This window comes from Coregonus clupeaformis, chromosome 26 (genome assembly GCF_020615455.1).
Source record: "Coregonus clupeaformis isolate EN_2021a chromosome 26, ASM2061545v1, whole genome shotgun sequence".
In the NCBI taxonomy this organism is placed as follows: domain Eukaryota; kingdom Metazoa; phylum Chordata; class Actinopteri; order Salmoniformes; family Salmonidae; genus Coregonus; species Coregonus clupeaformis.
Window position 1 is genome coordinate 36,415,680 of NC_059217.1, and position 21,096 is coordinate 36,436,775.

General features: G+C 41.0%; 1 protein-coding gene across 1 annotated transcript in view; it reads left to right on the top strand.

Moving 5' to 3' along the window:
• abcc8 (ATP-binding cassette, sub-family C (CFTR/MRP), member 8) overlaps positions 1 to 21,096 on the top strand; it is a 162,222-nt gene that overhangs the window by 32,264 nt on the left and 108,862 nt on the right. The window contains exons 5-8 of the mRNA XM_041849747.2: positions 719 to 961; positions 3,897 to 4,085; positions 8,220 to 8,384; positions 8,835 to 8,990. Coding sequence (XP_041705681.1) covers positions 719 to 961; positions 3,897 to 4,085; positions 8,220 to 8,384; positions 8,835 to 8,990 — 753 coding nt within the window. The remainder of the gene's footprint in view (positions 1 to 718; positions 962 to 3,896; positions 4,086 to 8,219; positions 8,385 to 8,834; positions 8,991 to 21,096) is intronic.

A 21,096-nucleotide genomic window follows, 5' to 3' on the forward strand; every position in this document is an offset into this window, starting at 1 on the left:
CATTAGGCTGATAGATCAGGCAGAATGTGCTGGACTGTTGTGACGAGTGGGACCTTGTAGTTACATGTAACAAGGTCATATTCTCTTAACCTGCTGTGTAAGTTCTCCTAAACATGCTCCGAAAAGTCAATTTTGAAAAAAGATGTATCCCTTCTAGAAAAAACCTTGTTTTGCGGCAGAGCTCATTAGAATAATACTCAGCATTCAATTGTCCATTTTTACAAACACATTTATATTTAGTTCATTTAGCAGACGCTCTGATCACACCATAGTGCCATCAGACTTCTGATACCAATGCAGGGTGAAAGGTGGGCCACAAAATGGTGAATCTCAATAAAAAATTGTATAGAAAAGTATTTTGTATTTCGAAAATATAAATTACAGCTCTCGAAAGTATCTTGTTACAAAATGATACAGGGAGGCTTTGCCAAGGTATTGATACTTTTGCCAACCCGTTATCATGCAACCCATAATTTAATACACAACAGAGCCAACTTCACAGTCAAATACTCTTCATCACCCATAATGATCAGACACTATCTGTGATATCCAGTGGAGCACAGGCCAACAAGATAATTAACCATTATCTCTTCAAAACTTGGATTAAGTAAGTGTTTCTGAAACTGGATGTACGTTAGCAAATAGTTGCATAGTTCATTGCATTGTTCACATTTGTATGAGAAAAAGTGAATTTTTCTCCCTCTGTCCCTCCACACAGCGCTACCTATGTTTCACTGAGGCTATGGAGGTGAAGCCCCCAGAGGACCTGCAGGACCTGGGGGTGCGGTTCCTGCAGCCCTTCGTCAACCTGCTGTCCAAGGCCACCTACTGGTGGATGAACACCTTCATCACGGCAGCCCACCACCGCCCCATCGACCTCAAGGTCATCGGCAAGCTGCCCATCGCCATGCGAGCCCTCACCAACTATCTGAAGCTCCGCAAGGCTTTCGAGAGCCAGAGGGTAAAGGTAGTAATACTACTTTACTTCTCTCACACCGAGCATGTGAGAGAAAGACAGACAGATGAGAGAGAGAGAGAGAGAGAGAGAGAGAGAGAGAGAGAGAGAGAGAGAGAGAGAGAGAGAGAGAGAGAGAGAGAGAGAGAGAGAGAGAGAGAGAGAGAGAGAGAGAGGAGAGGGAGAGGGAGAGGGAGAGGGAGAGGGAGAGGGAGAGAGAGAGAGAGAGAGAGAGAGAGAGAGAGAGAGAGAGAGAGAGAGAGAGAGAGAGAGAGAGAGAGAGAGAGAGAGAGAGAGGAGAGAGGGAGAGGGAGAGGGAGAGGGAGAGGGAGAGGGAGAGGGAGAGGGAGAGGGAGAGGGAGAGGGAGAGAGAGAGAAACATAATCATAGACACTAAAACGTGTTCAACACTTCCACTCACAAATTGAAAGCCAATTGGAGGTGTACCTGTGAATGTATTTCAAGGCCTACCTTCAAACTCAGTGCCTCTTTGCTTGACATCATGTGAAAATCCAAAGAAATCAGCCAAGACCTCAGAAAAAATATATTAGACCTCCACAAGTCTGGTTCATCCTTGGGAGCAATTTCCAAATGCCTGAAGGTACCACGTTCATCTGTACAAACAATAGTACGCAAGTAGAAACACCATGGGACCATGCAGCCGTCATACTGCTCAGGAAGGAGACGCGTTCTGTCTCCTAGTACTTTGGTGCGAAAAATGCAAATCAGTCCCAGAAAAACAGCAAAGGACCTTGTGAAGATGCTGGAGGAAGCAGGTACAAAAGTATCTATATCCACAGTAAAAGGAGTCCTGTATCGACATAACCTGAAAGGACGCCCAGCAAGGAAGAAGCCACTGCTCCAAAACCGGCATAAAAAAGCCAGACTACGGTTTGCAACTGCACATGGGGACAAAGATCGTACTTTTTGGAGAAATGTCCTCTGGTCTGATGAAACAAAAATATAACTGTGTGGCCATAATGACCATCGTTATGTTTGGAGGAAAAAGGGGGATGCTTGCATGCCGAAGAACACCATCCCAACTGTGAAGCACGGGGGTGGCAGAATCATGCTGTGGGGGGGCTTTGCTGCAGGAGGGACTGGTGCACTTCACAAAATAGATGGCATCATGAGGAAGGAAAATTATGTGGATATATTGAAGCAACATAAGAAGACATCAGTCAGGAAGTTAAAGCTTGGTCGCAAATGGGTCTTCCAAATGAACAATGACCCCAAGCATACTTCCAATGTTGTGGCAAAATGGCTTAAGGACAACAAAGTCAAGGTATTGGAGTGGCCATCACAAAGCCCTAACCTCAATCCTATAGAAAATATGTGGGCAGAACTGAAAAAGCGTGTGCGAGCAAGAAGGCCTACAAACCTGACTCAGTTACACCAGCTCTGTCAGGAGGAATGGGCCAAAATTCACCCAACTTATTGTGGGAAGCTTGTGGAAGGCTACCCGAAACGTTTGACCAAAGTTAAACAATTTAAAGGCAACGCTACCAAATACTAATTGAGTGTATGTAAACTTCTGACCCACTGGGAATGTGATGAAAGAAATAAAAGCTGAAATAAATAATTCTCTCTACTATTTTTCTGACATTTCACATTCTTAAAATAAAGTGGTGATCCTAACTGACCTAAGACAGGGAATTTTTACTAGGATGAAATGTCTGGAATTGTGAAAAACAGAGTTTAAATGTATTTGGCTAAGGTGTATGTAAACTTCCGACTTCAACTGTATATCCATGAAACTGGAAAGTTTCGGAAGTGAATGTGAAGTATCAGAAGCAGAAGAATCAAATCTGGTTTATTTATACATTTTTTGTTTATTTATGTATGTATCTGCCCTCGTGCTCTCTGCATCAAAGAGCCTGACGAGAGGCTGCCTCCAAGCCAATCACCCCCTAGAGAGGAGTTGGAAAACCAGGAGGACACCATGATTATTTACCTCTCTGCAGCCAAAGTAGCTAGATGTTGTCCCCGATCTTCACTAACAATAAATGTGTAAACATCACACAACGCATTCATGTCAGCGGGGTTGACTACAATAAATGTTTGGCCTTCATGCATTATACATGGAGGGTTTCAACCTTTTGAGATCGGACTAACTATTTGACTGCACACAAACACTTGAATGCCTGAATGCCTGAATTCCCGAACGCCTGAATGCTGGTGTACTTTCAGATCTGAACGAACCTCTTCTGTGAGGTCCCATTGTGCGGTGTGCCGATGCCACAGTAGCCTGAGTCATTAGGACTGAAGTCAGGAGATGGCATATTGGGAGGACATCATTACTACTGAAAAGCACAAGAACTACGCTCTTCTCCTTCTCCCCTCAGTAAACACTGAATTCCATTAAACATTGAATTTCATTAAACACTGAAAGCCATTAAACACTGAAAGCCATTCAACACTGAATATCATTATACACTGAATCCTATTAAACACTGAATCCTATTAAACACAGAATTTCATTAAACACAGAATTTCATTAAACAGTGAATTCCATTCAACACTGAATTCCATTCAACACTGAATTCTATTAAACAGTGAATTCCATTCAACACTGAATTCTATTAAACACTGAATTCTATTAAACAGTGAATTCCATTCAACACTGAATTCCAGGTTCCATGCAGGTTTCTATTCTGTAGATGTAATTGGCTCCTGATCGCCTTGGGTATGCAGGTTTTTGTTCCAGCTAATTATCTTTTCATGTTCCTTTAACAGCCTTTTGATGAGTGGCCTTGTTTTGCTTGTGTAAGAAACCCACAGGGAATAGCCACACTGTGTGTGGGAGGAGACTGACTGTGAGAACCGCTGCAAGAGTCCAATTACCTCAGGTTCCTTAATTGGAACTTGGGTAAGACTGTACATGGACATTTTACTTTTCACTGTTTTACCTGATACAACCATGATGTCCTTCCTCTTGCAGAGGCCTCTGGGCTCCATGCCGCAGGGCCCTAAGTGGATCTGGAGGGCCCTACGCCAGGCGTTTGGACGGCCCCTCATCATCAGCATCACCTTCCGCTTCCTGGCTGACCTGCTGGGCTTCGCTGGGCCCCTCTGTATCTCTGGCATCGTCCATCACATCAGCAAGGACAACCGCACCATACAGCCCCCAGTGAGAAGACATTATGCGTACACCAGCGGAGGCTGCTGAGGGGAGGATGGCTCGCTCATAGTAATGGCTGGAATGGAGTCAATAGAATGGTATCAACCACATGCAAACCACATGTTTGATACCATTCCGTTGACTCCATTCCAGGCATTATTATGAGCCGTCCTACCCTCAGCCGCCTCCGCTGACGGCAAGGAGACACACGCACGCACGGATGCACGCACACATTCACACACGCTCACTGTTGAGAGAGTGAGAGAGACAGATATCCCATGATCTCCTGACTTTCAAAAGGTCAAGGCCTGTATCCACAAAGCATCTCAGAAAAGGTCTTAGGAATCCTGTTAAAACCTGTTTTAAGACAACAACAAAAAACTCCCAGCTCAGAGTAGGTTTTAGGATGATGTTAAGACACTGCTCAGACAAACTCCGAGTCAGGAGTAAAATCAACTCATAAAAATGTATCTCAGCTGGTAATCACGACAGTTTGAGGTACCGCAAAGGAAAGCTGTTGATGAATTTCATTGACATTATTGCAAATTATGGGGAATAACCAATCGCAATGAGGCATCAACAGCTATGAACTCTATAGCACGCTTCAGACAACCACAGTGAATGTGACTTTACATCAAATGTTGCAATAAAACGTTTGATATAATATTCGCCTGACACGATCACTTTGCCTACTAATTATTGCCTAATACTGTATGTTGGCGTGCATAACCGTTTAAAAAAAAACAATTCTGAAAGTTGTTCAAAGTGGAATTTTTACAATAATTACCATTATATCAACACACTCGTCACGCACGTTTAACAACTCTAAATCACTTTGGCACAGTAGGCATCAAGTCACTTGCCGATAATGTTGAATACAACCATTTTTTTATTTAACCTTTATTTAACCAGGTAAGCCAGTTGAGAACAAGTTTCTCATTTACAACTGCGACCTGGCCAAGATAAAGCAAAGCAGTGCGATAAAAACAACAACACAGAGTTACATATGGGGTAAAACAAAACAAAGTCAAAAATACAACAGAAAAAATATATATACAGTGTGTGCAAATGTAGCAAGTTATGGAGGTAAGGCAATAAATAGGCTATAGTGCAAAATAATTACAATTAGTATTAACACTGGAATGCTAGATGTGCAAGAGATGATGTGCAAATAGAGATACTGGGGTACAAATGAGCAAAATAAATAACAATATAGGGATGAGGTAGTTGGGCGGGCTAATTTCAGATGGGCTGTGTACAGGTGCAGTGATCGGTAAGGTGCTCTGACAACTGATGCTTAAAGTTAGTGAGGGAGATAAGTGTCTCCAGCTTCAGAGATTTTTGCAATTTGTTCCAGTCATTGGCAGCAGAGAACTGGAAGGAATGGCGGCCAAAGGAGGTGTTGGCTTTGGGGATGACCAGTGAGATATACCTGCTGGAGCGCATACTACGGGTGGGTGTTGCTATGGTGACCAATGAGCTTAGATAAGGCGGGGATTTGCCTAGCAGTGATTTATAGATGGCCTGGAGCCAGTGGGTTTGGCGACGAATATGTAGTGAGGGCCAGCCAACAAGAGCATTGTATGAAAGGTCTATAATATTTACACAATCAAGGTTAACATAAGCCCTAGATGCCTTCAATTTCCCAACTTATAGGCATGCCCAATTTAGACATATTTTTAACAACGTGATGTTGTGCTCCAAATGGATAACTTGAAATAACATGATGTAGGTAATTAAATAATGGAAATAAAAGAATGTGATTATTTATTAGCCTAGTGGTTATAAGTATGTAGGCATATAATGTGAAATCATTGTCTAAAGCGCAAGAGATACTGTTGCATGTAAGTCTGGATTATTTATGGTTTGATCATATAGAAATATAAAAACATTGTTTCAACAACTCCAAAGCAGTTGCCTGTCTATGGCAGAGGAACCACTGACTTCCTTTTTCTATTATCAAGACACCTGCTGGTAACTCCTAACTGGTTTGGACTGGTGGGACTCCTAAATATCAATCAATCAATCCAATTTATTTATAAAGCCCTTTTTTTTTACATCAGCAGATGTCACAAAGTGCTATACAGAAACCCAGCCTAAAACCCCAAACAGCAAGCAATGCCGACTAGGTGTGACTCTTATGACTAAAGAGGCTTCATGAGTAGCTTTTATTTTTACCCATAATAGTAGGAGTAAAACGTCTCTATTCTCAGCACTTACCACCAGTTCTCTACTCTGAGACGCTTTGTGGATACAGGCCCAGGTTTCCATTCTGATATGACATTTACTGTCCTCCTCCCAGCACAACTGTCCTCAAAGGTGAAATCCTTGAGGCTTATGACTGGCAGCCTCACTGTGCTGCTGTCTGTTTGTCTGTCTGGCTCTCTGACTCCTCTCTAATTCCACTCAGAGCAGGACACGGACGCATCTGTCAGATCTCCTGTACTGACCCCATTCAGATCCCCTCTCCTGCTGTAATGATAGATCCTCAGTTATTGGTTTGAAAGTTGCGTAGTGGAATATTGCTGATTTGTCTCAGTAACTGTAAAAGGCTGTGTGTTCTGTAGCTCCTCATAGAAGGCAAATAAGGTATGCCCTCTCCTGAAGAAAAGGCATTTGATGATTTTGTTTGAATGTCACTGAGTTAGTTACACAATATAATTTCTAATAGGGGAGCTGATTTGGAAACATTGGGTGGCCATGTCGTCTGTAGTCACTCATAGAAGGCAGACAGTGTTCTCCTCCGTCTCTATCTCCATCTTGACAGTGTTTTTGGTCCGACGGTAGACTAAAATAGTCGCCCCTGGAAGAGATTAAATATTAAAGAGTGATATCAAGCTAAAAATATCACCATGAGACTGACAAGAAAAGGCTGTGTAGTCAACTGATAAATGCAATGTCATGGAACGTGGCAATAGCTTATTGTGAATGCGTGGAATGGAGCACCCAGATGTCCTGAGCACTCGAAAGCATGCATGGGAGTGCACTCAAACAAAGTATTTATTTGCATTAATTTGACATACACTCGGGAAAGGAGTCGGCTGTATGCCATTAAAACACTGTAAAATGTGTCTGTGTATGAGTGTGTGTGTGTGTGAGAGAGAGAAAGAGAGAGGGAGGGAGAGCGAGAGAGGGGAGGAGAGAGAGAGAGAGAGAGAGAGAGGGGGGAGGGGTACCTGCTAAATGATTTATAGAGATGTATTTATTACCTGTCCTGTTCCAGTTTGAATGGCTCCTCAGAGATAGGAGAGATGAGAGATAAGATATCCCTTACATTTACATTTAGCAGACGCTCTTATCCAGAGCGACTTACAGTTAGTGAGTGCATTACATTTTCACCTGAGACCCTTTACGGCATAATCCAATGTTAGGGTTTCACACCTGAAGGATGACTTCTGTCGGTGTATTGAACTTCCTTAAGACAGTGGATTTGTTATGGAATGACCCCAGCCTTGGTGTGATTCACTGGTAGAACTGAAAGACTGAGGACATCCATCATCATTACAGTGCAGAGATAGAGGGAGAGTGTTCCAAGAATAGCTGGCCTGATCCAGAGTGTTATGGTGTGTAGTTAGATAAGATACAACAGATGACTACAATGACTCCGTTGACTCAGATGACTTGAAGTGGACTGTTGATTGATCATCTTAAGGAATTTCTGGGAGTTATTCTCCTCTGCGTGTTAGGAATGATTCTGTAATATCCTTATAGAAAATCAAAGCATTTCCCCCTCTGATGTACATATTCTCTTTGATGCTTGATTACTGTCTTGTAAACAGATGTGGTTGGATATTAGTAGTAGATCTCTGCTGTAGATTTTGAACCTGCCATTTCATAACAGTCACAGTCAGACTTTCCATACTGGAATGGCTGTTCTTTCCCTTGCCCTCCCTGCTGGCAGCTCCTGGGAAGATCGCAATGTCATACTCCTCACGTCCTTTCTCCTCTCTCCTCATCTCCTTCTCAAAACCCATTGGATGAGAAAGCCAGAGGTACCTCCCCTCTGACCTTCTACTCCAATGGGTTTTGAGAAGGACGCGAGGAATATACAATTGAGATGTTCGCCCTGTCTGTGTGAGTAGGATACTGACTGGGTGTACTGACTGACTGGGTCCATGTCTGTGTCTCTCGCTGTGCTTTCAGATAAAGCTGCTGGGGGTCTACTTTATCTCCTCTCAAGAGTTCTTGGCGAATGCCTACGTGCTGGCCGTGCTGCTGTTCTTCGCCCTCATCCTGCAGAGAACCTTCCTCCAGGCCTCGTATTATGTGGCTATCGAGACGGGCATCAACTTACGAGGGGCTATACAGGTACTGTACTGTAGGCTTATATACAGTAGGGACCACATTGCAAAATTGTGGATCTCTACAGTGTGATCTCTGTAGACTTTCACATACATCACACATTGATGTCAATGGAGAGTTGTGTGAAGAGATTCTTACCCCTTACGTTTATTCTTATTCTCTATTACTTAGCATCAGGGATTCAGCGTTAGAAAGCGTCTGCAGTGTCAATACCTCTATATTGTGCAGTACGCCTGTCTATAGCAGCAAGGTATTGCTCATAGAGGGTAGGTTCATACATTGTTCCCTATGTTTTCGTTATTATACGTGTGTAGCAGAGGGAACTAAGAATGAGAGTTGCCAAACGACATCATATTTTAGCTGAGTTATAGTAAGGCTATGTCCTCTGGTAACTATAAAAACACAGGTTAATTGATCGGTTTCCCCATGATGTGTCTGGCTGTGTTCTCCTTCCAGACTAAGATCTACAATAAGATCATGCGGCTGTGCACCTCCAACATGTCCATGGGAGAACTGACAGTAGGACAAATCTGTAACCTGGTCGCCATAGATACCAACCAGCTCATGTGGTTCTTCTTCCTCTGTCCCAACCTGTGGGCCATGCCAGTCCAGGTGAGACCTATTCTCTTCTACTCTACTCTACACTACACTACTCTACTCTACTCTACTCTACTCTACACTACTCTACTCTACTATTCTTTACTCTACTCTACTATTCTTTACTCTACTCTACTCTACACTACTCTACTCTACTTTACTTTACTCTACTCTACTATTCTTTACTCTACTCTACTATTATTTACCCTACTCTACTCTACTCTACACTACTCTACACTACACTACACAACTCTACTCTACACTACACTACACTACACTACACTACACTACTCTACAGTACTCTACACTACACTACTCTACTCTACTCTACACTACACTACACTACACTACTCTACAGTACTCTACACTACACTACTCTACAGTACTCTACACTACACTACTCTACTCTACTCTACACTACACTACACTACTCTACTCTACAATACTCTACACTACACTACTCTACAATACTCTACAATACTCTACACTACACTACTCTACTCTACACTACCGGTCAAAAGTTTTAGAACACCTACTCATTCAAGGGTTTTTCTTTATTTTTACTATGTTCTACATTGTAGAATAATAGTGAAGACATCAAAACTATGAAATAACACATATGGAATCATGTAGTAACCACAAAAGTGTTAAACAAATCAAAATATATTTTATATTTGAGATTCTTCAGATAGCCACCCTTTTCCTTGATGACAGCTTTACACACTCTTAACATTCTCTCAACCAGCTCCATGAGGTAGTCACCTGGAATGCATTTCAATTAACAGGTGTGCCTTCTTAAAAGTTAATTTGTGGAATTTCTTTCCTTCTTAATGCGTTTGAGCCAATCAGTTGTGTTGTGACAAGGGGGGGTATACAGAAGATAGCCCTATTTGGTAAAAGACCAAGTCCATATTATGGCAAGAACAGCTCAAATAAGCAAAGAGAAATTACAGTCCATCATTACTTTAAGACATGAAGGTCAGTCAATACGGAACATTTCAAGAACTTTGAAAGTTTCTTCAAGTGCAGTCGCAAAAAACATCAAGTGCTATGATGAAACTGGCTCTCATGAGGACCGCCACAGGAATGGAAGACCCAGAGTTACCTCTGCTGCAGAGGATAAGTTCATTAGAGTTAACTTCACCTCAGATTGCAGCCCAACATTTATTTCACAGAGTTCAAGTAATAGACACATCTCAACATCAACTGTTCAGAGGAGACTGTGTGAATCAGGCCTTCATGGTCGAATTGCTGCAAATAAACTACTACTAAAGGACACCAATAAGAAGAAGAGACTTGCTTGGTTCAAGAAACATGAGCAATGGACATTAGACCGGTGGAAATGTGTCCTTTGGTCTGGTGTCCAAATTGGAGATTTTTGGTTCCAACTGTCGTGTCTTTGTGAGACATGGTGTGGGTGAACGGATGATCTCTGCATATGTATTTCCCACCGTAAAGCATGGAGGAGGAGGTGTTATGGTGTGGGGGTGCTTTGCTGGTGACACTGTCTGTGATTTACAAGGAACACTTAACCAGCATGGCTACCACAGCATTCTGCAGCGATACGCCATTCCATCTGGTTTGGGCTTAGTGGGACTATCATTTGTTTTTCATGACCCAACCCACCTCCAGGCTGTGTAAGGGCTATTTTACCAAGAAGGAGAGTGATGGAGTGCTGCATCAGATGACCTGGGCTCTACAATCCCCCGACCTCAACCAAATTGAGATGGTTTGGGATGAGTCAGACCGCAGAGTGAAGGAAAAGCAGCCAAGAAGTGCTCAGCATATGTGGGAACTCCTACAAAACAGTTGGAAAAGCATTCCAGGTGAAGCTGGTTAAGAGAATGCCAAGAGTTTGCAAAGCTGTCATCAAGGCAAAGGGTGGCTGTTAGAAGAATCTCAAATATAAAATATATTTTGATTTGTTTAACACTTTTTTGGTGACTACATGATTCCATATGTGTTATTTCATAGTTTTGATGTCTTCACTATTATTCTACAATGTAGAAAATAGTAAAAATAAAGGAAAACCCTTGAATGAGTAGGTGTTCTAAAACTTTTGACCGGTAGTGTACACTACTCTGCTCTACACTACTCTGCTCTACTCTCCACTACTCTATGCTACTCTACGCTACTCTACTCTACTCTACTCTACTCTACTCTACTCTACTCTACTCTACTCTACTCTACTCTACTCTACTCTACTGTACTTGATTAGGGTAGGTCCTGTATAGTTTTAATTGATTATATTCTATCCGGGTCTATTCAGTTTGGTTCTAAACTAGTCTAGTCTAATCTACTGTATTAAAGGTAAAGCCAGGATGTTTCTACCCAGGGTAGAAAAGGGAAAGAAGACCGGCAGGCAGAAAATAAGCAGCACATCAGGAGAAGCCCCCATGGAGTTGAAATAGATTCATGGCATACTGTATATTACATCAGAACAGTGTGACCTTCAAGTTAATGCTCCTTGCCCCATGGCATGATGATCTCTCATATCCCATCTCTAGATCCGTACATGGAAATGGAAGGAAGGTGTTGTGGGGGGTGGGGGGGGGGGGACTCTTATTTAGAAATACAGGTATATCAGTTACTGGTTTGATGTTCCCTGACTATTAAATAAAAGCAGGAGTTGCAAATGTAATCTTCCAATATAATGTTCCAGACAGCCTTGGTATAGTTTCTATCTCCCAGCCTGCAACTACTATCAGTGGTGCAGATACAGAACCCTTATCAAGATCACCTGATGGATCAGGGGGACCCAGGGGCCTTTAAAAATGTTTTACTTTTCCTTCTTAGTTTGTCTTCTTATCCTGCTCTTGTTTTGGGTGTCTTGTTGTTTGCCCAACATATTCGTCTGTGTGTCAGTCGGTCAGTCAGTCTGTCTGGTAAGACGTTTCTCTGTTAGTTCAAGCTGAGACTTACCTTATCTCTCTCTACCAGGGAGAACACTGTGTCTCCCGACTCAGTTTCTTTCTCTCTCTCTCTCTCTCTCTCTCTCTCTCTCTTTCTCTCTCTCTCTCTCTCTCTCTTTTTCCTGGTAGAGTAAGATTCCATTATGTTCCCTTTCATTTGTGTTCTTTACAATGTGACAGTGCATTTAACAGGAGTAAAAATCCCAGGCCCAAACCACTGTAGAAAACAATCTTAGTGTAACAGTGACTCTGGTTCCTTAATGATTCTGACTGACACTATAGGCACAGGGATTAGCTTTATGGATTAAGTGGAGGAGTGAAGAAGACTGTCTGGGGGGTTCATAATGCATGGAATTGAAAACGATAACAGCTAAATGAAATATGTTGGGCTACTTTAGGAAGTTTAGTACTACTACCTGTTCCTATCCAACTGAGGGGAGAATGAACAGGTGAATCCATGTCAGAAAACAATTTACTACTGGATGTGTTTTATATGAATGGTCTTCTCAGCTCAGGCATGTGTGTGTGTGCCATACCAACCCCTCTGATTTACAGCCTTGACAATATTTAGATTCTGGCCTCGTATTTCAAAGGCAGAGAGTAGTTAGTTGTAACTACAATTATTCAGCAGCAATACTACGCCTCTGATCCTCCTTCACTAAATCTCTCCTATTTTTGTGCATAAGGCCAATTCCAAGGAGTTCAACAGATTTCAAGATCGTCCATGTTCCAATGTAATGTTCCATGCAGCCTTGGTAATGTTCTGTGCAGCCTTGGTAATGTTCCGTGCAGCCTTGGTAATGTTCCGTGCAGCCTTGGTAATGTTCCGTGCAGCCTTGGTAATGTTCTGTGCAGCCTTCGTAATGTTCCGTGCAGCCTTGGTTATGTTCCGTGCAGCCTTGGTAATGTTCCATGCAGCCTTGGCAATGTTCCGTGCAGCCTTGGTAATGTTTTGTGCAGCCTTGGTAATGTTCCATGCAGCCTTGGTAATGTTCCATGCAGCCTTGGTAATGTTCCATGCAGCCTTGGTAATGTTCCATGCAGCCTTGGTAATGTTCCATGCAGCCTTGGTAATGTTCCATGCAGCCTTGGTAATGTTCCGTGCAGCCTTGGTAATGTTCCATGCAGCCTTGGTAATGTTCCATGCAGCCTTTGGTAATGTTCTGTGCAGCCTTGGTAATGTTCCATGCAGCCTTGGTAATGTTCCGTGCAGCCTTGGTAATGTTCCGTGCAGCCTTGGTAATGTTCCGTGCAGCCTTGGTAATGTTCCGTTTAGCCTTGGCAATGTTCCGTGCAGCCTTGGTAATGTTCCGTGCAGCCTTGGGAATGTTCCATGCAGCCTTGGTAATGTTCCGTGAAGCCTTGGTAATGTTTCGTGCAGCCTTGGTAATGTTCCGTGCAGCCTTGGTAATGTTCCGTGCAGCCTTGGTAATGTTCCATGCAGCCTTGGTAATGTTCCGTGCAGCCTTGGTAATGTTCCGTGCAGCCTTGGTAATGTTCCGTGCAGCCTTGGTAATGTTCCGTGCAGCCTTGATGACACAGCGTTTTGATCCTCTGTAATTGAATTTCCCTTTTCATTTGATTCAAGAGTTCAAGACGGTTTTCAAGATCGTCCACGTTAAGAAAACCAATCTAATAAAAAGCTAAAATTTGACGCACACACAAAATAGTTAGAGGTGCTGAATAACAGAAAACTAAACTTGTGAAAAAATAAAGAAGGTTGCACAGTTGCACACTCCCAATGAGTTATTGGGTATCACCAACATTTTAGCACACAGGGTTACATCTTCTTCAGGGTTACATAATGAGATCTGCCAGAAAAAGAAACAGTGGTCAAGGTTTTAAAACAGCTGGATACCAAGAGGTTCAGACCTCTACGTGTGAAGGTGTTGGACTCATAGACACATGGCTGCAGGTTTAAGTCCCACTGGCTACTTCGTAAATCTGCTCTAGGATTTGTCATTATTTTGTTCCATTGAGAAAGACTAAATTTTGGGACTCCAGAATGATGGACAGAGCCAACTCTCTAAAGGCATTAGGACTCATTGATGATTCAGTCAGCAGTGAGACAGTTGACTCCCATGCTAGCCCTAGGTGATTCCTGAATAGTGTTAGTATTCTGTAGGAGTGGTCATGCTTGCCTGCCTGCATGCCTGCCCTGCTAAACCCACACTGAGCCCTCTGCTAGCTCTCTGATTATGAGTTGAGAAATCAATACCAAGTTATGGTGCACTTTTATGGGGTGTTGCTATCCATTTTCTGGTTTTGGAAGGCAAAGAACTCTGTTCTGGAACCTGTCAGTGGTCTTCTATCATAGCATTACAATCGATTCTAATTCTAATTCTAGCCATGTCCCTTTGATCTGTTTTGTCCTGTAGTCACTGTCAGTTTAGAAGCCTTTGTTAAGGCCTAAAGTGAAAGTGATATAAAACACCAAATATCAGTTGGTATGCTGTAATATACAGTTAAATATTCACTATTAGCAATTGCTGATTTTATTTTTGAACATTTCAACAATAAAGTACTGTATTGCTGTTTTGCTATATATTAACTGCAGCATACTGTAAATGATGGTGCATTGTTGAGAAATATTGTGGGAGGAGAAAGAATCGCTGACTCATTAACATATTTTAAGGCGTAAGTGATGTGGCAGTAGTTCCCTAATAATTAAATGTATGTACAGTTGAAGTCGGAAGTTTACATACACCTTAGCCAAATACATTTAAACTCAGTTTTTCACAATTCCTGACATTTAATCCTAGTACAAATTCCCTGTCTTAGGTCAGTTAGGATCACCACTTTATTTTAAGAATGTGAAATGTCAGAGTAATAGTAGAGAGAATGATTTATTTCAGCTTTTCTTTCTTTCATCACATTCCCAGTGGGTCAGAAGCTTACATACACTCAATTAGTATTTGGTAGCATTGCCTTTAAATTGTTTAACATGGGTCAAATGTTTCGGGTAGCCTTCCACAAGCTTCCCACAATAAGTTGAGTGAATTTTGGCCCATTCCTCCTGACAGAGCTGGTGTAACGGAGTCAGGTTTGTAGGCCTCCTTGCTCGCACACGCTTTTTCAGATCTGCCCACACATTTTCTATAGGATTGAGGTCAGGGCTTTGTGATGGCCACTCCAATACCTTGACTTTGGTGTCCTTAAGCCATTTTGCCACAACTTTGGAAGTATGCTTTGGGTCATTGTCCATTTGGAAGACCCATTTGCGACCAAGCTTTAACTTCCTGACTGATGTCTTGAGATGTTGCTTCAATATATCCACATAATTTTCCTTCCTCATGATGCCATCTATTTTGTGAAGTGCACCAGTCCCTCCTGCAGCAAAGCACCCCCACAGCATGATGCTGCCACCCCTGTGCTTCACGGTTGGGATGGTGTTCTTCGGCTTGTAAGAACCCCCTTTTTCCTCCAAACATAACGATGGTCATTATGGCCAAACAGTTCTATTTTTGTTTCATCAGACCAGAGGACATTTCTCCAAAAAGTACAGTCTTTGTCCCCATGTGCAGTTGCAAACCGTAGTCTGGCTTTTTTATGGAGGTTTTGGAGCATTGGCTTCTTCCTTGCTGAGCGGCCTTTCAGGTTATGTCGATATAGGACTCGTTTTACTGTGGCTATAGATACTTTTGTACCCGTTTCCTCCAGCATCTTCACAAGGACCTTTGCTGTTGTTCTGCGATTGATTTGCACTTTTCGCACCAAAGTACGCTCATCTCTAGGACAGAACGCGTCTCCTTCCTGAGCGGTATGACGGCTGCGTGGTCCCATGGTGTTTATACTTGCGTACTATTCTTTGTACAGATGAACGTGGTACCTTCAGGCGTTTGGAAATTGCTCCCAAGGATGAACCAGACTTGTGGAGGTCTACCATTTTATTTCTGAGGTCTTGGCTGATTTCTTTTGATTTTCCCATGATGTCAAGGAAAGAGGCACTGAGTTTGAAGGTAGGCCTTGAAATACATCCACAGGTACACCTCCAATTGACTCAAATTATGTCAATTAGCCTATCAGAAGCTTCTAAAGCCATTACATCATTTTCTGGAATTTTCCAAGCTGTTTAAAGGCACAGTCAATTTAGTGTATGTAAACTTCTGACCCACTGGAATTGTGATACAGATAATTATAAGTGAATCTGTCTGTAAACAATTGTTGGAAAAATTACTTGTGTAATGCACAAAGTAGATGTCCTAACCAACTTGCCAAAACTATAGTTTGTTAACAATACATTTGTGGAGTGGTTGAAAAACAAGTTTTAATGACTCCAACCTAAGTGTATGTAAACTTCCGACTTCAACTGTATATATGAAACCAATCAGAGTGGTAGCAGGTCTTAAACCTTTTAATGGTGGACTATTTGTGACCGACCGCCTTGATTTGGTCTTATGTAGCAAAATGTGAAATTGTGTTTTTTTACATTGGATAAAAGTACAGACTCAGAGCTAGAAAATTGTATATCATACACTGCAGTTGAGGAGCAATGAGAAAGTAATTCTGCTTTGAAAGGTGATGAACTTGTAACCCCACTTTTGAGAAAATAGCCCTTCAATGTTTTGGTACACCTACTGGAGAGCTCTTCTTTGTCTATACCCATTCAACATTGTTCACACCCTCTTAAGCCTTAGCCCCACCCATCTCTTAAAGGATTCACATGTGAGGCCATGTGGTAAACACACGCTATATCAAATAAAATCTAAGTTTATTTGTCACATGCACAGGATACAGAAGGGGTAAACGGTACAGTGAAGTGGTTACTTGCATAGTAGCAATATCAAAAACAGAAATTGTCCAGAAAAAAATTATTTTATACATATTTTATCATTATTAGATGACGCTTACCCGACACACTAAATTGATTGGTCATGTGAAGGAAATGCTATAACCACCCCCCAGCCACATTTAGCTAAGTGGATTGGTCACTATTGTCTAGACATGTACACATGTTCATGAAATATAATAGATGGCCGTAATCACCCCCAGACACACCTAGCTAATTTGATGGGTCATGTAATAATCCAGCCGAAGTGGAGTCTTTTGTTTAGACATGTAGCTAGCTAGGTAAACAATGAACAGGCATAATCCCAACTCATACTACTACCAATACAAACATTGTCATAGCTGTAGTATGAATCTGCAGGTAGCTAACGCTAACAAACTAGGTTCAATCACAGATAGAACAATGAGACAGATATTTCACCGGATGTATAAATGTGAAGCATCTGCTTGGCGTTTCCACTCACTACCAAATATGGTAGTGAGAGGAAGCCCACTGGCCAGCAGTGGGAGAAGATGGAACGAGATGGAATTTGGCCTACATTCTGCAAATTTTCTCATCAATGAAACATTTGATTTCAATACAGTTTTCTGTTCCCAAAACTAGAATCTGTTATGAACAGAGTGGAACATTTTTTGTAGACTTTCCCCTTTGCAAAGGTTTTTAAAAATCGTGTTGTTTAGGAGTGCAAAGGCAAATTGAGTTATTGCACACGCGCACTTCACAGAGTAGGCGTTCCCTAACGGAAATATGCAGATGATGCTAGGACACGCCAATAGGATCTCGCTAGCTCGTGCTTGGCTCTGCCCACCTCCTTGCTTGTTCTGCCCACTATGACTCATTTGTTCCTATTGCAAACGACAGGCTGTGGTCTATCTTGGTTTAGTTATAAAAATATTTGGTTCAATGTTATCTAGCTAACATTAGGCTATAACTAGCAATGCAAATGAGTTTCTGATTCAAATAATATTACAGATCATACAAGTAATGTTAGCTAGCGAGCCAGCAAGCTAACATTTGCTAGCTAACTAACAGTACGCTTTAATTTGCAATAAAAACGACGTTGTGTCAAGTCACACTGGTTCACACTGACCGTGGCGTGTGCAGAAAGTAGCACATCAATTTTTCCAACTAATCTGTCGATAGTGCCTGCTAAATTCAGGGCATCAATGTTGTGAAAAGTAGCAAAACTTTTGTGGCTGATAATAATACTGTATGCACTGACTGTAAATTGATAAGGACAAGAGCACCCACTAAATGGCCAAAATATGATTGTAAATGTGAAAATGAAAACGTGTAAAGAACACTGGGTAATATGTCGCTGCATGGGTAATTCCAGTAATATACTGTAAAGAATGTGGTACGGTAAAATGGATTACCGTAAAATTGATTACAGTAGCTGTACTGTAAAATAAATTACAGTAACTGACTGGACAATTGCTGCCAGTCAGTTACTGTACATTTAACAGGAAATGTTTTACAGTGTGGCCTAGGCAAATGGTGCCCTGTATAAAGGAGAAAGCGTGTAGCTAGTATGACATGTCACATTCATCTCCATCACTTAGTGCTGTACCCCTCCCCCTCACTGTGAATCCTAGGGACGTGTGAATCAGGCTGTCACCGTGAGGATGCCAGGGCATAGAGGACAGGCCAGGTGGAGGAACGCGACACATTAATCATCCATCATGATGTCGCTATATCACTGTTATGTCATCATTTATTACATTACCATACGGATGCCAGGACAGGACAGGACAGGGGCCAAGGCCAGGTGAAGGAACTCAACATGACTCATCCATCATGTTCAATGCAGTTTCTTTGGTGGAGAATACAATCAATACAGGCATACAGGCTGAAATGGTGTTATGATTCGCCATGTTCTTGTGAAGGACGAAGCATTGATTTTAAAAACCTCTCGCTCTCTCCTGAATGACTGTGCAGTGACACAGTGTGTGTGTGTGTGTACAGTGCATTCGGAAAGTATTCAGACCCCTTGACTTTTTACACATTTTGTTACGTTACAGCCTTATTCTAAAATTGATTAAATTATTTATTTTTCCTCATCAATGTACAAACAATACCCCATAATGACAAAGCAAAAACAGGTTCTTAGACATTTTTGCAAATGTTCTAAACATATATATAACTTAAATATTACATTTACATAAGTATTCAGACCCTTGACTCAACTTTTTTTTTTTCTTTTTTTTTGGGGGGTGGATCAGCTTAATATTGCAGATAGATTGTATCTTCTATCAATGTAATTGTCTGCATCACTTCCAATCCCCCATGTTTTTTATATATATACTCCCCTTTATTACTTTTCAACCCCGCCATCCTTTCCCTACTTGGAGTAAATTAGAGAACAACAATGCCCAGGCCTCTACTTCCGGTCTATACTTACTATCTACACCTTATGGACAGAGTTAATTTTACAATAATTCTATTATATATATATATATATTATTTTTATTTTTTATTTTTTGCTCCTGAACTTCTTCTACTCTCAACCTCTCCGATCATTTTCATGATGTCCATCCGGTTTGCTTCTATATGCCATATCGTTCTAACTGTGCTCTTTCCCAAAAGCTCCCAACATACAACCTATATACTTATTATGGACACAGTATGCTTACATTATTAGCTATCTTTGTTATTATTTGTTGTTATTTGTTATTAGTCCCATCCTTCAACTCTATTCAATACCTCCCATCTATCTCTTAACACCATCCATATAGGATTTCTATTTGCCATATATTGCTAAAAGTATTATTATATTATTGATTGATTGACTATGACTTTTCAGATCACCCAGTAATGCTATCTGCAAGGTTAGCTCCAGGTAAATATTGCAATCCTTTAGCCATTCCTGGACCTGTGTCCAAAAACAAGCTACAAATGGACAGAACCAAAACAAATGATCTAATGATTCTGTCTCTTCACAGCAAAATCTGCAGAGCTGGGAAGATTGTATCCCCCATATAAATAACATTCTATTGGTAGCAAGAATTTTATATAATAATTTAAATTGAAAGATTCTAATTTTTGAATCCGGTGTTGTTTTGCGTGTCAGTTCATAAACACTATGCCATGGAATCGGTACGTCAAAGATCTCTTCCCAACTATTTTGCAATCTATATGGGACGGCTGTCAATCCTTTGGTCCTTAAGTGAAACTGATATACTTTTTTATTTATCACAGTTTTCCTTAACCAATTATGTTCTTTAATGCAAGGCCGACAGACAAGTTCCTTACTTTCTCCCCCTTCCACTTTTGCGGTAAGGCTACAATTATTTGGTTGTAATTTTGAGTAGAGCAGACATTTCCATATGTTTTTGTTAGCTGCATGTGCGACATAACTCCACCAGTCCTACCGTTTACGAAGATTATACCTTTTTTAAACATTCTGTCAAAAAATTAAGTTTTTTTGTCAATTAGTATATTTGAATTTAACCACAATATTTGTTGCATTATTTGTTCTGTCGTTTCTGGAGGATTAAATTGAAATTGCAACCAACTTTCTATGGCTTGTTTTAGAAATAGTGATATTTGGGAGATGATTTCCTTTTCAAATAACTGCAAATGAGTTGTTGTAATCTGAATAAAGGGGAAAAGGCCTTTCTTGAACATTGGGTGAGACAATCTTACTAATTTGCTTGAGAACCAGTTCGGATTTAAGTATAACTTTTGTATGACTGAAGCTTTTAGTGATAGGTCTAATGCTTTAATATTTAATAATTTCTGTCCTCCGAATTCATATTCATTATATAAATATGCCCTTTTTAATTTTGTCTGGCTTGCCGTTCCAAATAAAATTGAATATTTTTTTCTCATATAATTTAAAAAACTGTTCGCTAGGCGTAGGCAAGACCATAAGCAAATAGGTAAACTGGGATAATACTAAAGAGTTAATCAGGGTGATTTTTCCACAAATTGACAGGTATTTTCCTTTCCATGGTAGTAAGATCTTATCTATTTTTGCTAACTTTCTATTAAAATTTATTGAAGTGAGATCATTTATTTCCTTTGGGATATGTATTCCGAGTATATCCACATCACCATCAGACCATTTTATTGGTAAACTACATGGTAATGTAAAAATTGTATTTTTTAGTGATCCAATACAAAATATAGTACATTTGTCATAATTTGGTTGTAATCCAGAGAGGTTAGAAAATGTATCTAGATCCTCTATGAGGCTGTGGAGGGATTCTAGTTGTGGATTTAAAAGAAAACATGAATCATCAGCGAACAATGACACCTTTGTTTTTAAGCCCTGTATTTCTAATCCTCTGATATTATTATTGGATCTGATTTTAATAGCTAACATCTCGATGGCCACAATAAATAGATATGCCGATAGTGGGCAACCTTGTTTCACTCCTTTTGACAGTTTAAAACTTTCTGAGAAATAGCCATTATT